This window comes from Falco punctatus (genome assembly GCF_963210335.1).
Source record: "Falco punctatus genome assembly, chromosome: Z".
NCBI lineage: Eukaryota > Metazoa > Chordata > Aves > Falconiformes > Falconidae > Falco > Falco punctatus.
In genome coordinates, this window is record NC_137586.1 from 10,294,192 (window position 1) to 10,309,466 (window position 15,275).

The window sequence follows — 15,275 nt, forward strand, 5'->3', positions numbered from 1 at the left end:
CCACAGAAGTATGGGACTGGAGGCTATGCTGACCAAACCGCTCCCTGTATGGACACAGGAGCACTGCACATTTCTCTGTATACCTGAGACTCCCTACTCCAATGACACAAGTCAAGTCTGGAAAAGCAAATCTTCACTAGTTTTATCAATGTGATCACTCCCTTCTATGCCTCAACTGACAAAGTGGTGCCTATATGTGTTGTTCAGCTGGAGGGTCTGCTCTAGCCATCAGAGATAATGTACTTCCATATACATCATACACATGCAGTTGGGAAGAAAATCATGCTTTCATACAAAAGAGCATACTGTTTTCAGAAGCATCAGTCACAAGATCCTGCCAAACAAAGGCTTTACAATGCATCTCTGGCCAGGAACACCCCTATTTGTTTTTTCTTTCCAATTAACAACATGCACCCCACACAATGCAGACTTCTCTCCCTCCCCCTCCCATTTCTCAGAGAGTCAGTCTGCTCAGATAGCTCCTTGGATGTTCAGGATCTGCAGACTTCAGAAATGTTGAAATTTGTCTTTTACTACACCTTAAACTCCTTGCAACAAATGACCACAAACCAAGTTTCAGATTGAAAGTTAAGCTCCAAAACCGAGTCACTACCAATGAGGGTAAGCCCCATGAGTATTAAAATACTAAATACATTCCTCTACTGCATTAACCACTGCAGGCAAAAGCCTTTATACTCAGAGACTTCTAACCATGGCCAGAAACGTAAGGATTTGACTTAGGGAACTGCTCTACTCATAACAAAAGTCAAACATTTTCTGAATAAATGAGCATTACCACTATGGTTCCTGTGCATTTTCTTTCTTTGAAAGTCTTTCGATATAAAGAACACTTTTAAGATCAGACTAGGTTTACAGGACTCTGGTGCTCCTCTCAGTGACGTGTATGTATAACTGGTTTTGGGATTTCTGGGGGTTTTTTGTTAAAAAAGGTTTGGTGACCTCTAAGAATATCTCACACCACTACAGAGCAAGACAGCAATAGTCATTTCAGTAAGAAACTTGGCTAGCAATTCAGCAGAACGGGGAGGCTGAGCAAGAGTGGATTTGAATCTCTTACCTCTGCATCTCTAACAGGTATTAAACATGCACACTCCAACATGCTCCAAGAAGTTGCCTTCCTAGAACTAGCTTCGTTCAAAATGTGGGAAGTCTCATCTGCTTTCCTTGTCCTAGTCTGCTGTAAGGCTGGTACATCAGCCAAAGAGTCAAACCAACACAGTTCACCCTCTGGGAATGTGATTTAAACAATACTAACAAAAGAGCTTAGGCAAGCATAAATTAACCTCTTCTGATTTACAAACATGAGTCTAACCAACTTAAGTAGCACAATACACTGCCAGTGTGCTTTTCTGCAGGGACTGCAGTACTTTCTCACTTTGAAGGAAAAAAGGAAGTCACAGTACCTTTAAGTCTGAGAATACCATCACAGAGGTGCACACAGGGACACAAAAAATTCTCAAGTTTTCTTACACAACTGTCCATAGGAGTGAAATGATGAAGACACAAAAGTAACTGCATTTAAAGAAGCTAAAGATACTTGGTCCAACAGAAAAAAAGATCTTCTACTTGCCAACTGTTAAAGAGAAAGGCAGGAGAGGCCACCAAAGCACACTATCTCATCCCAACTCAAAAGCTCTTCCAATGCTTTTGGTGAACTTGGTGAACAGACAGACACAACCATGCCCCATACTCACTGCCAGGTAGGGGAGGAACAAATAATTAGGTTAGTATAAGCATCTCTGGCATTGAGACAGGAACCAAGATTTCCTTTCACCTGGGGCCACATACAAAAACCTGCAACAAGACATAACTTAAGTAAACAGTTTATTTGAATATGGGTGTACTAAATCAGTAATCCACATTCCCACACAGTGAGTAAAACCCACAAGACAGAGAAACTGTGACATTAGAATACTGCTGCTATGCTTGGCTTAGGAAAAGAAACTGTCTACAGGATTTATTAGACTGAATGCTGCAGAGCCCAGAAGGTCAGCTGCTCATATTAATGCATCTTAGCTCAGTAAGGACACCGAAAAGAAAGTGTTAGACAAGCACGAGGCAGGACACTGGTAATGCCCAAGGAGGAATGATTCATGTCTGATGGTCCTGGATGCTGAAAGAAACAGAAGCTCAACGGAAGAGCTCAAAGTCTATTCTGGAAGCAAACTTTGGGAAGCATATGCAGGAAGGTTGCAGACTGGTGATGAGGTTAGTGCTACCCACTCCAGCACTGCATGCAGCCTAAACAATACGCTCTGGCAGACAGATGGTGCCAGGACACAGGAGTTACTTGGTGGCTAGTTATTCGATAGCCTGACCTAATACTACACCTTTATTGACACATTTTCTCCACCAAGTCTACACAGATAACATGCCAACAGCTATAACAAAGCTGCAGCTATGCAGGAGAACTTAATGAAGATCAGGAAGAATTTAAATATGTTCTAGCAAAATAACTTGTTCACAGGCAGAGGCTGCATCTCCATTAGACAAATTGCCAGTACAGTTGGAATAGCTTAAGACATAACAAATAACATTCTCCCTTAGCCCATCTGTATAGGAAATAAGGTCTTAGCCATATTTAGAGAGCCAACTCTTCTCAACAAAAGCAGTATGTGTTAGCTTCAGCTTTACTACCAAAAATAACAAACTTTTCTCAGTCCACAACTAAGATGACTCCGCAGCTCACCTAGTAAAGCAGCTGGGGTGCAGCCAGTATACTCTGCATGCATTTAAGAGTATTTCTTTGCAAAGAAGCATCCCAAACTGATAAGCCTTGCTATCTCGTGAATCTGTGTTAACTGTGTCCAAAAGCTGAGCAGATTCCCTAGCAGGTACTCTTCAAAACGAAGAAAATTTCCACCTACAATTTCACTCACTTCAACTCACCATCCTTAGAATCAAACCAACAAAGCAAGTGCTTGATTTCTAATGCAAACTACAAAATGGACACTGATCCATGGCACAAGATTATACTTCAAACCTCAGAAAGAATAATGGTCAGGGAGACTACACAAGGTTTGAGCTGGAACTGACGAATTTACTAGTTGCAAGTGGCTGCATCACCACAACATCAATTTTATAGTGACAGATACAGAATAACCTTATCGTCAAAATGGCAGAAGACTTCATTGAAGACATATAGCATGTGCAAGTGTGAGGAGAAAGCACAAATTCCTGCCTGTGGAAAGTGACAGGTAATTGATCTGCGTAGAAGCCAAAAGACCAATACTCCGCCAAGGCCTTAAAATGTCTGGAAAACAGGCATGCCATCGTGACTTGACTGACTCTACATTTAATCCTCTGGTCCCACAGATCAAACCAATGCTGGGGTCTCCCCCTCTTTTCTTATTAAGTTCAGTCTTCAGTTTCATAGCAAGGAAGATGTAACTCTAGAGAGGCCACATATGCACTACAGCCCCTTGGTAAGCTGATGGCCTTCCTTCATTGAAGGCTTGCAGAATTAAAGGCATGTGTTGTTCTCCTCCCTCACCTGAGGCCATTTTGCTCATCTTGTCCAACTCTTTACAGACCTGCCACTACCTACTGGCAGAGAGAGTATGCAGCTATCAGTAGCAGAAAATGGTGTCTGAGTAGATACTCATACCAAGCTACTGATAACAAGCTCTTGTGAGTTATGGAAGAATCCCAGGAGGGTACTGTGCAGGTTTAATACTTCATAGAGTTCAGTGCCTCTTTTTAAACACCTTGCTTTACTCAAGAAGAGATTTCCAAACATGAACAACTGCAGTCAGAGCTTGTACAAAGAAGCAGAGAAGAAGAAACAGCATGCCTGCAGAGACAGTGCCAGTCAAAACACAATCCTGTGTCCTGACAGATCATCCCCTAGCTACATCAGCCACATCCCTTACCACAGCCATTTGGGAGCCTGTGCTGGCTCACCCTTGGAATTTCAGCCTGGCCTGGGGTGGCGATAAAAATGCTCCTGTACCTCTGCACCAAAGGCCTGATACATAACAGGGAGAGCACAGGACAGAACATCAATGAACTGAAGTATTAATGGAGGTAATCTTTAGATTACTGCTATAGATGACACTGAAGCAAATCAAAACAGGCTGTATAACTAAAAGTTCTGTTTCAGGTAGTGCTGCTATTCCAGAACCCATAGTACTGAGACATTACAAATCTCATGTACTGTAAGCATTTACAAAACGTATAGTTGTGTAACCTCTGGGCTACATTACAATGAATATACACAGGGATGACATTTTCATTTTAGAAGTTTTGTCCTTCAGGAAAGATGGGTTTCTTGTGTATCTGCAATAGGGACCTAATGTTAGATTAACATACTATTTCTAAGCCCTACAGGTATAACCGTTCTTTTTCCTTCTTTGTTACTTTTGATTCTCCATTTTTACATTTTCCCCAATTTTAGGGACAACAGACAAAAAGAGATCTTAACACACAGTACAACTTTCCTAGGATGAGATAGTAAATGATTTCAAAAACTAAAGAATGCAGGTTTTATAAGCATGCTGAGTACTCATACTGTCCACTGACTAAAATTATAGTTCTTTTTTTAGAAACTAAGCATCCAGTAGATAATATTTTTTCTTTTCTGGTTTTCCCTTCTAATGTTAAAAAAACCCCAGCTGTATAGAAATGTGTCTTCTGTATCTTCATAGCTTCTCAAAATTTAACACCTCCAGGATGAACATAGATTTGGCATCTCAGCTAAAAAGCCAACAGCAGCATCACTGTAGGACGTGTGGCTAAGCAAAATTCTGATGTTGGCTGTCGTAATCACAACTAGAGCCACCAGCCCAAGGTGCCAAGGCCTGGCAAACATCTGCAAGAAATCAGCCTGGCCACAATGCTTCAGAAAGAGATATAAGAACCATCAGCACAATTTCGTTGTAAAGAACTCCCTTTTTTTCATGTGGTCTGAGAACTGGGAAACTAAAATACTGCATTCCAGCTGCCACTTTCAGGAAGCAAGCCAAAGTCTCAGGAGTTTGTATCAAAGCTCCTCTGAAGCTGCTCCACTTTGACAGGTGCTTTTTCGTCAGAAAAATCATACTGCTGCCATGTGGGCAAGAGCATTTTTACTCTACTTCCATTTCTGTGCTAAGAACAGAAACCGCCTGCATCAGTGTATAGGAGCAACATGTGATCCAACACTGTTACCTGTCAGTTTGCCATCATATGCCAGCCAGTGCTTGATGTATTCTAGAGACACAGGCAGGTTTCATATACCCGAATTCAAGATACATATATTCATAATTCATATAGCAGAATTCAAGATACAACCTCACTGCATTGTGCTCTGTATGTTTCATTTTAACAACAGTATCAAGGATTTTGCAAGAGTTTAGCTAACAACACAAACCACAGACTTCTAAATCACAGGGAGAGCATGCAGTGAGGCTCCAGTGCTAAAGAGAAGATGGGTCTACTTATAATTACAGGCTCCCCCATTCCTGTTACGAAGAGTATTTTAATTATTTTTCTCTGCAGCACCCTCACTGTGCAAGTGTCCTTTAATCTCCCTCTCCCTTTAATATCTACCTCTATAATGAGAATTATGTTAGAAAACCATTCAGACAAAAAACTTAAGAGAAAACAAACCAACGCCAATTACCACAACACCACACTAACAGACTGTGAATAATTGTCTAGATGGAAATTAACACATCAAATACCAACCCCATCAACCAAGATAGCTACTGACCACGCGTAAGTGTCTCAGAAATCACAAATTTCAGGCCTCACCACATCGTATCTCTCTGCAAAGTTTGGAACTTTACTTTGACTTTACCTGAAACTAGTCTACTACCCAGCAGATAACAAAGAAAGCCCTTTTTGTGAGTGCAGAAGGATCGTGACAAGTTGAGCTGGAATCAAATAGAAGCAAAATGGAACAGAGTTTCCACAGGTGAGCTTGCATCATGTTGATAGGGAAGACATGATACTAAGCATTAAGAGTAAAGAACCCTCCTTGTAAATGAGTTTATATTAATTTGAAGAGGCAGGCATCTTTGAGATGGAAGCCAAGAGCCACCGGTATCCACAATAGGAAACGGGGACCAGAACAGACCATCCCATTTTCATGGGAAGGCACCACATGAATGTGACCAAGGGCCAGCTACCAGCCTTTCTTCCCTTCCACAATGACTATGTACAGAACTGTGCTACAGTATCAAAATACACAGAGTAATGCATCTTGCAAAGATGTGAAACACTGCGCCTCATCCCACCCTACAACCTGTCTATGTTTAACAAGGGTCTGTATGCCATCCTGTTCATTAGCCCACAACAACTCCTTCTCATGAAATCACACACTGAACCTTTACTTGGATCTGTTTCACCACACAGCAGTTCTCAGAACACATTTGCAGAGGTCAAGCAGAGTCAAAAGCGCTTCCTTGACTCCTCAGTGCTTATCTAAACAGGCTGGAGAGGGGAGGAAATGACTTGCCCACCTTCTTAACTTCACATCACTGCACCTGATGTGAAGGGTAGGAGGTCACAGAGCTAGCCAACGTGCAGCCTGCAGACATAACCCCTATCCAACTTTATATTAGCAGAAAGAAATGTGCAGGCTTTGTCAAAGCAAGTAGTTCTCCACACAGCTCCAGTCTAAACTAGTTAAGTGCTGCCCTTGGCCTTGCAATGAGATGGCAACACAGCCCTTGGCTGGACAAGGCTGTCAAAGAGAGAAGGTTCCCCCCACCAGACACATCTGAGCCTTAAAGAAGTTACTTTTGCAAAAAGTCATGGATGTGTCAGGTTCTCCGTTCCTGCTCAGTAAATACAACACTGGTTATTGTCAGGATGTAATCTCAGCAGACACCAGACATCACTGTACTATCATCCCTGACAGACAGCTGATCAATAGTGCCAGTATCAGTGGTAGGTTTGGAGGCTGAGGGACTCAGAAAAGCTTCAGACTACCCTCTAAGAATGGCTTCCCTTCAGCATTTAACAGCTATACCCATCTTTTAATTTTGAAGATTAGCAGATAGGCAGGCCTGTCTGTCATGATGGTTTCTAGGCAGATCACTGGCAGTCATCCTGGAGTTCAGCATAAAAACATCAACAGCTAAGATGACAGTTTGTCTACACAGATTAAAAAGATATTCAAAAGAATACATGCTGGTCAACACCACAAAGTTTTTAAGCATTTTGAGCAAAGCCTAGCTTCACAAATCTCACTTCAGGACCCTTCCACACTGCCAGGTACTGGCCAGATTCAGAGGGAACAGCGGTCTCCTAGGAAACCCTCCAGCCTGAACAGGATGAAAAAACATTTCATATAGAGTATGCACTTCAAATTAAGCAAGGGGCCTTTTCTTCCCCATCTGCTTTCAGCAGGGTATCACGTTTCAACACTTTTTTTTTTTTAATAGTATGACTCGTTGTTTTCCAGATGGGTCCTAACTTCTACCTCAGCCCTTTGGATGTGGAAAAGACACTAGCCTCATCTCTCCTTGAGACCAGATGGAACTGAAAGCTTTTATAATGGGTAGAGGAAACACGAAGTCCTGAGATGCTAAGGTTATTCTGTGGGTTTATGCTGGTTTTGGCTGTGATGGAGGTAAGTTTTCTCCACAGAAGCTAGTACGGGGCTATGGGTTGGATTTGTAAAGAACACAGGGATGCTTTATTTATCACTGAGCAGTGCTTACACAGTGTCAGGGCCTTTTCTGCCTCTCACCCCACGCCACCAGCAAGTAGGCTGGGGGTGCAGAAGAAGTTGGGAGGAGACGCAGCTGGGAGAGCTGACCCCAAATGACCCAAGGGATATTCCAGACCATATGACATCATGCTCAGCATATAGAGCTAGGAGAAGGAGGAATCAGGGGACATTCAGCATTATGGCATTTGTCTTCCCAAGTAACCATTACACATGATGGAGCCCTGCTTTCCTGGAGATGGCTGAACACCTGCCTGCTGACAAGAAGTAGTGAACGAATTCCTTGTTTTGCTTTGCTTGCATGCACGGCTTTTGCTTTACCTATTAAACTGTCTTAATTTCAACCCATGAGTTTTCTCCCTTTTACCTTTCCAACTCTCTCCCCCATCCTGACATGGGAGAAGTAACTGAGCAGCTGTGCGGGGCTCAGCTGCCAGCTGGGGTTAAACCACCACACCTTTAAGGTTCAGGATGAACAGGAAGGGAGAAACATTAACTGTAATAGAACAAAGCAGCAGTACTGACCAGAACCATGTTATCCAAGCAAACTAGTATGATAAACTCTGGTTTACAATAAGCTGGCATCTGAACTGCAAGGACTCTTGCAAGCCACATACCAATGGCACAAAGCAGAGGAAACCACTGGAAACACTGTACCGACTTGTTCTGTCCACTGCGGAGCCCAATGCCAGCATTTCCAGACTCATGGAAGAATCCTACACACCCAGTCACAGCAACTGCCTCCTCATGTACACAAAGTTTTGCTATGAGCTCCACTAGTTAAAAATCAACTGAAACCCTGAAGCACAGGTTCAGAGTATTCTTCTAATGTAAGTGTTAAAGCCCTTCGTGCAACTTTCCTAATTCTTGGTTGCTGAAGAAGGGAAGGAAACCTGCTTCCTAACCTTACTATTGCCACTGCACAATATACCATCCTATCCTGAGACAGCTGGGTTGGACCAGACAACCTCTTTGGATTCTGTTCACTCCATTTCCATGCAAACATGCATGCATGTGCCAATTCCACTCCTCCACTACTATCACAGGGTTTCTAGAAGATACTTAGGAGTATTTTCTGTCTGCCAACTGCTTTTCCAAACTTGCTGATCTCTCTGCTATGCCCACTGCCACATCTGTTGCCTTTGCTCCACAAAAGCACACACAAATGGGCATGTAACAAGTCCGTATCAGCTTGTACAGTTAGTTTTCTTCCCTACCACAAAGGTTGGAAGCTAAAGAACCAAACAACAAAACATAAGCTAAAAGTATTTTCATATTTTGTCAACAATCCCATCATCAAAAAAAGTGTTTTTCTTGCCATTGAGGGGTAATTTGAGTTTGTAGACCTTCACAGAGAATCTCTGTTCACAAGAAAATTACTGTGTTCTCAATTTTTCGCAAAAACTAGCTGCAACAAGAAACCAAGGATTGGTATATCTACTCTAAATAATGTACAATTTGATACACTCGAAATCTCAGTAGCATCTTCAGTGCTAACATGAACCTGCCAATAACCTATCCTCACCTGCTGTCAAAAAGGATCAGTGCAAGTATTTAAGTTCCTTCCACCTCTCCAAACATTTCATATCCTCATCTCACACTACCAGACACCAAGATGGAATTTGCTTACTCCAGGTGCCAAAGGGAATCAACATGCGTTCCTCAGCCTGTGACCCAGATTTCACTTTAAGGCCAAAGCAAACTGTATTTTAACAGGTCCCAGGTTACACATAACACCACACCTTACAAGCAGAGAGTGAGGTAGACGGGAGCAAGGGGAGAGGAACACAGAAGAGAACCTCTCCCATGTGAAACAGAAATGGACAAATGCATTCAAGTGTTTGTGGCACACAGCTGGGGCACAACACGTACACAAGCAAGCCTGTAGCATCAAAGCAAAGCAGCTACATGCTTATATGAAGTATTGGAGTATTTGGTGAAGATCTAGCATCTCCCATGGCTGTCAGCCACCTAGCCTTCCTTCGTAAGTGTCATTTGAGAAGCTACCAAAAGCCCAGGACCACTCTACCTGCCCATTTACGCAGCCACAAAGTCCCCCGAGGCTGTATACCTCCTTCTCTGCAAAGATTCCCCAGGGTCCCATGCAGCAGTGTAACCATTATGTCAACCTCTTCAGAGCTCATTAATTGAGCATAATTGTGTCTGTGAAGTGAAAAAACATCCTGATATGAAGTACACGTGCCCTGGCATGGAGAAGGGTGGGAAACGAACCTTCACAGGTTGCTTTTCTTACATAAAGAATTTCATGTGAGCAAAACTGATTTGACAGAGATGTTCCTTTGCAAAACACCTGACTTTGCACACGATGAGCACCTACCAGCAGCTCTGCACTGAGAGCAATGGCTATTAAACCAGCCACGGGGAAGGCCCTGCAGCTTCGCTCCACGCGTATTCCACACCCACCCCATGCAGCCACCCGGTCCCTGGGGAGCACGGCTCCCGCTGCTCCCAGACCGGGCTGCGCACAAACACTGCCCAGTTCCTCCCCTACAGCTCACCTATTTTGTAAAAGCCGACTAAAGCCCCACCAGTCCTCAGCGTCTTCAGCCCCGTGCTTCCCCGGCCAGGCTCCCCCATCTCACTGCCGCTTCCCACCCCTCCCCGGGGCGCTCCAGTGCCCGGTGCCGGAGCTCACCGGCCGAGGCGGCGGGAAACGCCCGCCCCAAGCGCCAGCCAGGCCGGGATGCTCCGGGCCACCGCTGCATTTGGAGAGCCGGCGCTCCCACCAAGGCAGGAGCGGAGCCGCTGCCGCCCGCCCCCGCCCTCCCCGCGGGCGCCCGGAGAGCCGCCGGGGGAGGCGGACGAGGAGGAGGGGGGCAGGACGGAAGGGGCGGGCGGGCAGCCGCGACCACCGGCGCCCCGACATGACACAGCAGCCGCCGCTGGGCACGGCCGCGGGGCCCAGCGGGGCCGGCCGTTACATAACGGTCGCGGCGCGCGGGCCCAGCCTCAGCCCCGCCACCCCCGCAGCGCCGACACCCGTTCCCCCGGTGAGGCGGCGGCTCCCAGGGACACGCAGCCCCGCCCGCCCGCCCCTCACCAGCGGCTGCATCTCGGCACGCACGGCGGGCACCTGGAACCGGTCTATCTCCTCCATCATGGTGGCGGCGGGGCTGGGGCGCGGCGCGGGCGGGCGGGCGGGCAGGAGGGAGGAAGGGCGGGCGGGCGGGCGCTGGGAGGCTCCTCAGGCACCGAAGGACGACAACGCCGCCGCCCGCCGCTGCTGCTGCCTCATCGCCGCCAGCGCTCGCTGCCGAGGTGACTCAGCCGCGCCGCTTCCGGGTCCGGCCGCCACCGCCCGCCCTACATCTGCATATTCATAAAGTGGGCGGGGCTACTGTCAATAGCTACGGGACCCGGATGCTCGGTTCCCCGCGGCCCCCGCCCTGCCGCCGCTGGGACGTACCATTCTCTCTCCCGGGGGGAGGCGGGGCACTTAGGGGCAGGGGGGAAGAGGGAATAGCCAGGGCCGACGGCGTTCAGTGGTCGGATTGGCCGCGCGCCGCTTCCGGCGCGTTGCCAGGGTTACCGCTATCAACTTCCGGCCGGCCCGTGGCGGGGAGGGTGCGGGGCCGTCGTGAGGAGCGGCCGGCGGCAGCCAGCCGCTGGAGCAGCCGCCATGCCGGCCAAGGCGGGCGACAGGCACCGGCAGGTAAGGGCTTGCCCCCAGCGGGCGTCGTAGCAGGGCGGCGCCGCGCTCCCGTGTGACAGCGCCGTGGTGACGTCATCAGAGACCGGCGCCGTGACGTCACCCCCCTAATGGCGTCACTGCCGTGCCTCGTGCAGCGGCAGATGGCGGTTCGCACGAGGGAACGTCGCCCTGTAGTCCCGCTCCGACTCTGCCGCCGTCAGCTCCTACTCTGAGTGGACGCCACGGTGTCACACAGTGATACCAGGCCCACAACGGCAATGCTGTTCCCAGAGCCACCACACATTACATCATCATGTGTAGCCCAGCTCATTACCCTTCAAGGTATCCCGCAGAGCTGTCACCCCACAAGGCTCGGTGACACACTGAGGGGCCTAGCACAGCCCCTCTTATCACTGCTTACTTCGTGGTTACATCATGCTGCATCACTCTGTCCCTGCACAGAGGCATGTCACCACCCTGCCAGTGGCAGGGTTCATGTTCTATGTAATTTCTACACACCTTATTCAGGCAAACCAGCAAGTCTCAAAGCTGCAGTGCCCCACACTGTGTCACTGTACTGTTGCAACCCTGTGAGGCTACAAAGTCCTCGGACATCATTGTCATGCCATTTCATCACTGTTACAGCATATGACACATCCCTTCGAAAGCAGGATTTAATTGCTTGAGGTGTCCCCAGACTTCCAGGGAATATCTCAGGGACACTGGGCAGACAGATTCAAATGCTTGTTTAAAAAATTTTACAACATTTTTTCAACTATATCTAGCTATATGTTTTATAACTTTCTTATTGTTTTACTCTTTGGTATCCACTCAGTTCAGACAACGCAGTGAAGTCATCTGCTAACCTTCATGGCTAATCCTACTCTGGGAGCAGTGGTGTGGGTAGATATGTGTCTGCGAGACCTCACTGTATGCCTTCGTGCTCTGCATGGGTGTGTTTGTGTGCATCCCCTTGCAGGATGAAGAGTTCAGTCAGAATTGTTCCTGGATTTCATGTACTACTGGACCATCAAAGCGTTTTATTTAAAAGCAGATGATGACCTGGCTGATAAAACCCTTTTAATAACGGGTTTAAATCAACCCCAATGTATTTGATCTTTGGGGTGGAGGGAAGGGAGTTAGCACAGGTGGCCCAGAAGTGACTGAGAACAAGCAGCCTGCTTCCTCAGTCTGGAACATGTGCTAGAAAGCCATAACTGATCAAGAAAAGCAGGAGCAAAAAAGGGACCAATGTGATGGTCCAGAGCTGTGGGGTGGCAGCAGAGATCCCTGGGCAATCCCCAGTGATCTGTGACAGGGTCTGGACAGTAGGAGCTCTTTCAGTGAGGGAATGGCAATCCTTGCTGATAGTCTGATCCCCATTCAGTTACCCAAGGTGTTTCATCTTGTCTGTGGTTTATCCACACCACAGCTGTATAGACTGTACACACCTATGCAACTTCTGAAGCCTGAGATAATAAACTCCACTAAGTGTGAGCTGATTTTGCAGAACCCGATCACATTTCCCTGCTCCCGCAACCAAGGGTTGGAACTTGAAATCCAGAGAAGTACCGAAACAGTTCCTCATGGCCCCTGAAGTTTCTGGGAGTCATCTGGGTATTTCTGCACACATAGTAGGAGGGTTTGTGGGCTCTAGAGTAGGCAAGAGTAAGAGAGGATCACTGTCACATTCCTAGTCTTCTACTGAGAAATACTAGTTAAGTATCAAGTTACAAAGGGCTTTATAAAGTTTGCAGAGAACACTAGCTCAGAACCAAAAAACACATCCAGTCCTAGATAACAAGATGTTTATGCTAAAATTGTAAAACACTAATAACAATAATACACATTCACTGGCAGAAGACAAGCCTGCTACTTGCCAGTGATGCTGGCTTTTCTGCTGAGCACCATTTCCCTAGGCTGTTCTCCCTTGTCCATTTCATTGTAAATTCTTTTGTAGTACTGTACTCTTTTCATCTGTCCCTGTGCTTTTCATTCCTCTGTTTCCTATATATTGCTTTTGTTCTGCTCTGCTTCCTAGATTTTTCATTGCTGACTGCTTTCCCTTTGAAAATTTTCTTCCCAAGGTTGTTCACAAAGCTGAAATAGTTACCTGAACACTACCAGGTCCTTCCCTTTTACCACGTGTCACTTCCAGCCCTTCCCCTGCTTTCATGGCTGTGTGTTGTTCAAGTGCTTTGTGATCAAGTCTTCTTTTACTCTTCTTCTTTTCCTTTAGAGGTGGTGGTTGCCTGCCTTTCTTCTGTGCCTGTCTTGTATCTGCCCTTCTCTGACATGAGTTTCTTGCTTTGTTTCACTCTTTTTGTTTTGAAGTCTGGGTGACTTCAGCCTCTAGTTCAATCTCCAGCCACCTGATGTCTTTGTCTTTTTCTTTGAAAGAAATCTCCCATATTCCTGGGTGAAAATGTGTTGAAGTCCAGTTGACCATCAGAGGTGAAAGCTGTGACCTTCCAGACAAATTGTCTGACTTGAACTGAGCCTTAATTAGAAGCATCTTTAGGCTCTTCTGTGTTTTGTGTACATTAATAAGAAATGTGTTTCAGTGTTTGAAGTCTTAAAATAATTGAGTATGTCTGGGTGTTTTGTAAATAATAATACTTATGTATGTTCTGTGCTTCAATAACATCCTTCCTTTCAGATCTGAAACGTGGTATGTGCAATTGAGCATTTTGGGAAGCTGTGGAATTATAGAAAGGCATAAGCCAACATCCCTGCATCAGACTGGAGGGAATGGAAGAATTAGGTTCTCAGCTTCCCCTGAAAATGAGGTCTTGAGTGTGACAAATGGGAAACTCAAAAGAGTAGTATTATCTAAAAATGCTGACCTGTGTGTCATGTGCACATTAGCCTGGTGTCAGTCCCATGCGTGGTCCTGGGTGGTGAAAGAAAGTCTCCGACAATTTTGAGATTGTTATCAGGTGTGCTGTTGGAAGTGTTGGTTCCAGATTTCCATGTCTTTGCTTTTTAGCTCAAGGAAAAGCCTTGTGTGAAGAGCGGAGAGCACCCTGTGCTGCTGTGTACCTCTGTGGCTGAACCCACCCCAAGGAGAAGCAAGATTTGGTTATGGTTTCTTAACTCGCATTGCATACACTCCTTTGCACTTACAGTGTACCAAACCAGACTGAGAGCTCTTATCATTTAGGATCAATCCCACTATCAGCAGCAGGTCACTTATGCAGTGTTAAGAAAGCATCTGAGTTTGGAGAGTGAGGCATTTCTTGCTACACTTGACCCATGGTCTTGCACCCACTGACATGTAATTGATATTCAGCAAGCTGTCAAAGAGAAAGAAAAGAGACCCCCGTCCCCAAACACAGTCAACAATCAAGGCATGCTGTACTCCTTTGCCAGCAAAGGCTTTTAAGGTGTTTATTAGCTCTTAAACGTGCATTAAACAAATCATGGAATATAAAATAAACACTCAATTTAGTGTCTCTCAGAAAACATATTACCAAATGTATTGGCAAATAGCTCCTAAATTGGCATCCCTAGCGTGTGTAAATGGATGCCTGCTGCAGGCAGGCTAGAAGTCACTTTGCTTCCTTTGGCCTTGTTTCCATTATGTGCTTTTCTGCTCCTTGTGCCAAGCAGTGGTTTGCTGTGGAGTCTTCTAAATATTCAAAACATGCATAAAAAACTACCAGGAAGTTATGGAATGGTTTTACAGACATGTGAAGCTTAGCTCTTACAATGTGTCTGTCACAGAAATTCTACAAGCAGCTGCGTTCTCTCTTTTTTTCAGATTGCACGTTGGCCTCTAGGGGTGCTTCAGAGGAACGGGGAGTGATGCCTTTGCTCAGGAAGTGAAGTAAACTTAGCCAGAGCAGTCTGTGATTGCTCAGCCTTGTAATCTGACTGTTTTATGGTGACAGCTAGCATGGGAAGCAGAAAGACTGCAGGAATGTCTCTGTAATGATCTTAAAA

At 46.0% G+C, this 15,275-nt stretch overlaps 2 protein-coding genes across 18 annotated transcripts in view; one reads left to right on the forward strand and one right to left on the reverse strand.

The window, feature by feature from the left end:
- Nucleotides 1–10,992, reverse strand: part of FAM219A (family with sequence similarity 219 member A) — a 103,250-nt gene extending 92,258 nt beyond the window's left edge. Inside the window, exon 1 of one of the 12 annotated variants that reach the window (XM_080371180.1) lies at nucleotides 10,740–10,992. In XM_080371180.1, coding sequence (XP_080227306.1) covers nucleotides 10,740–10,799 — 60 coding nt within the window. In that variant the 5' untranslated portion in view covers nucleotides 10,800–10,992. Of the gene's footprint in view, nucleotides 1–10,197; nucleotides 10,713–10,739 lie in introns of those variants that run through there. The other 11 variants (XM_080371181.1, XM_080371183.1, XM_080371182.1 and 8 more) reach the window with 11 other exon arrangements.
- Nucleotides 10,993–11,144: 152 nt separating this feature from the next.
- The window catches only part of DNAI1 (dynein axonemal intermediate chain 1), a 151,123-nt gene continuing 146,992 nt past the window's right edge, over nucleotides 11,145–15,275 (forward strand). For all 6 annotated transcript variants that reach the window (XM_080371158.1, XM_080371159.1, XM_080371155.1 and 3 more), the window contains exon 1: nucleotides 11,145–11,351. In XM_080371158.1, coding sequence (XP_080227284.1) covers nucleotides 11,319–11,351 — 33 coding nt within the window. In that variant the 5' untranslated portion in view covers nucleotides 11,145–11,318. The remainder of the gene's footprint in view (nucleotides 11,352–15,275) is intronic.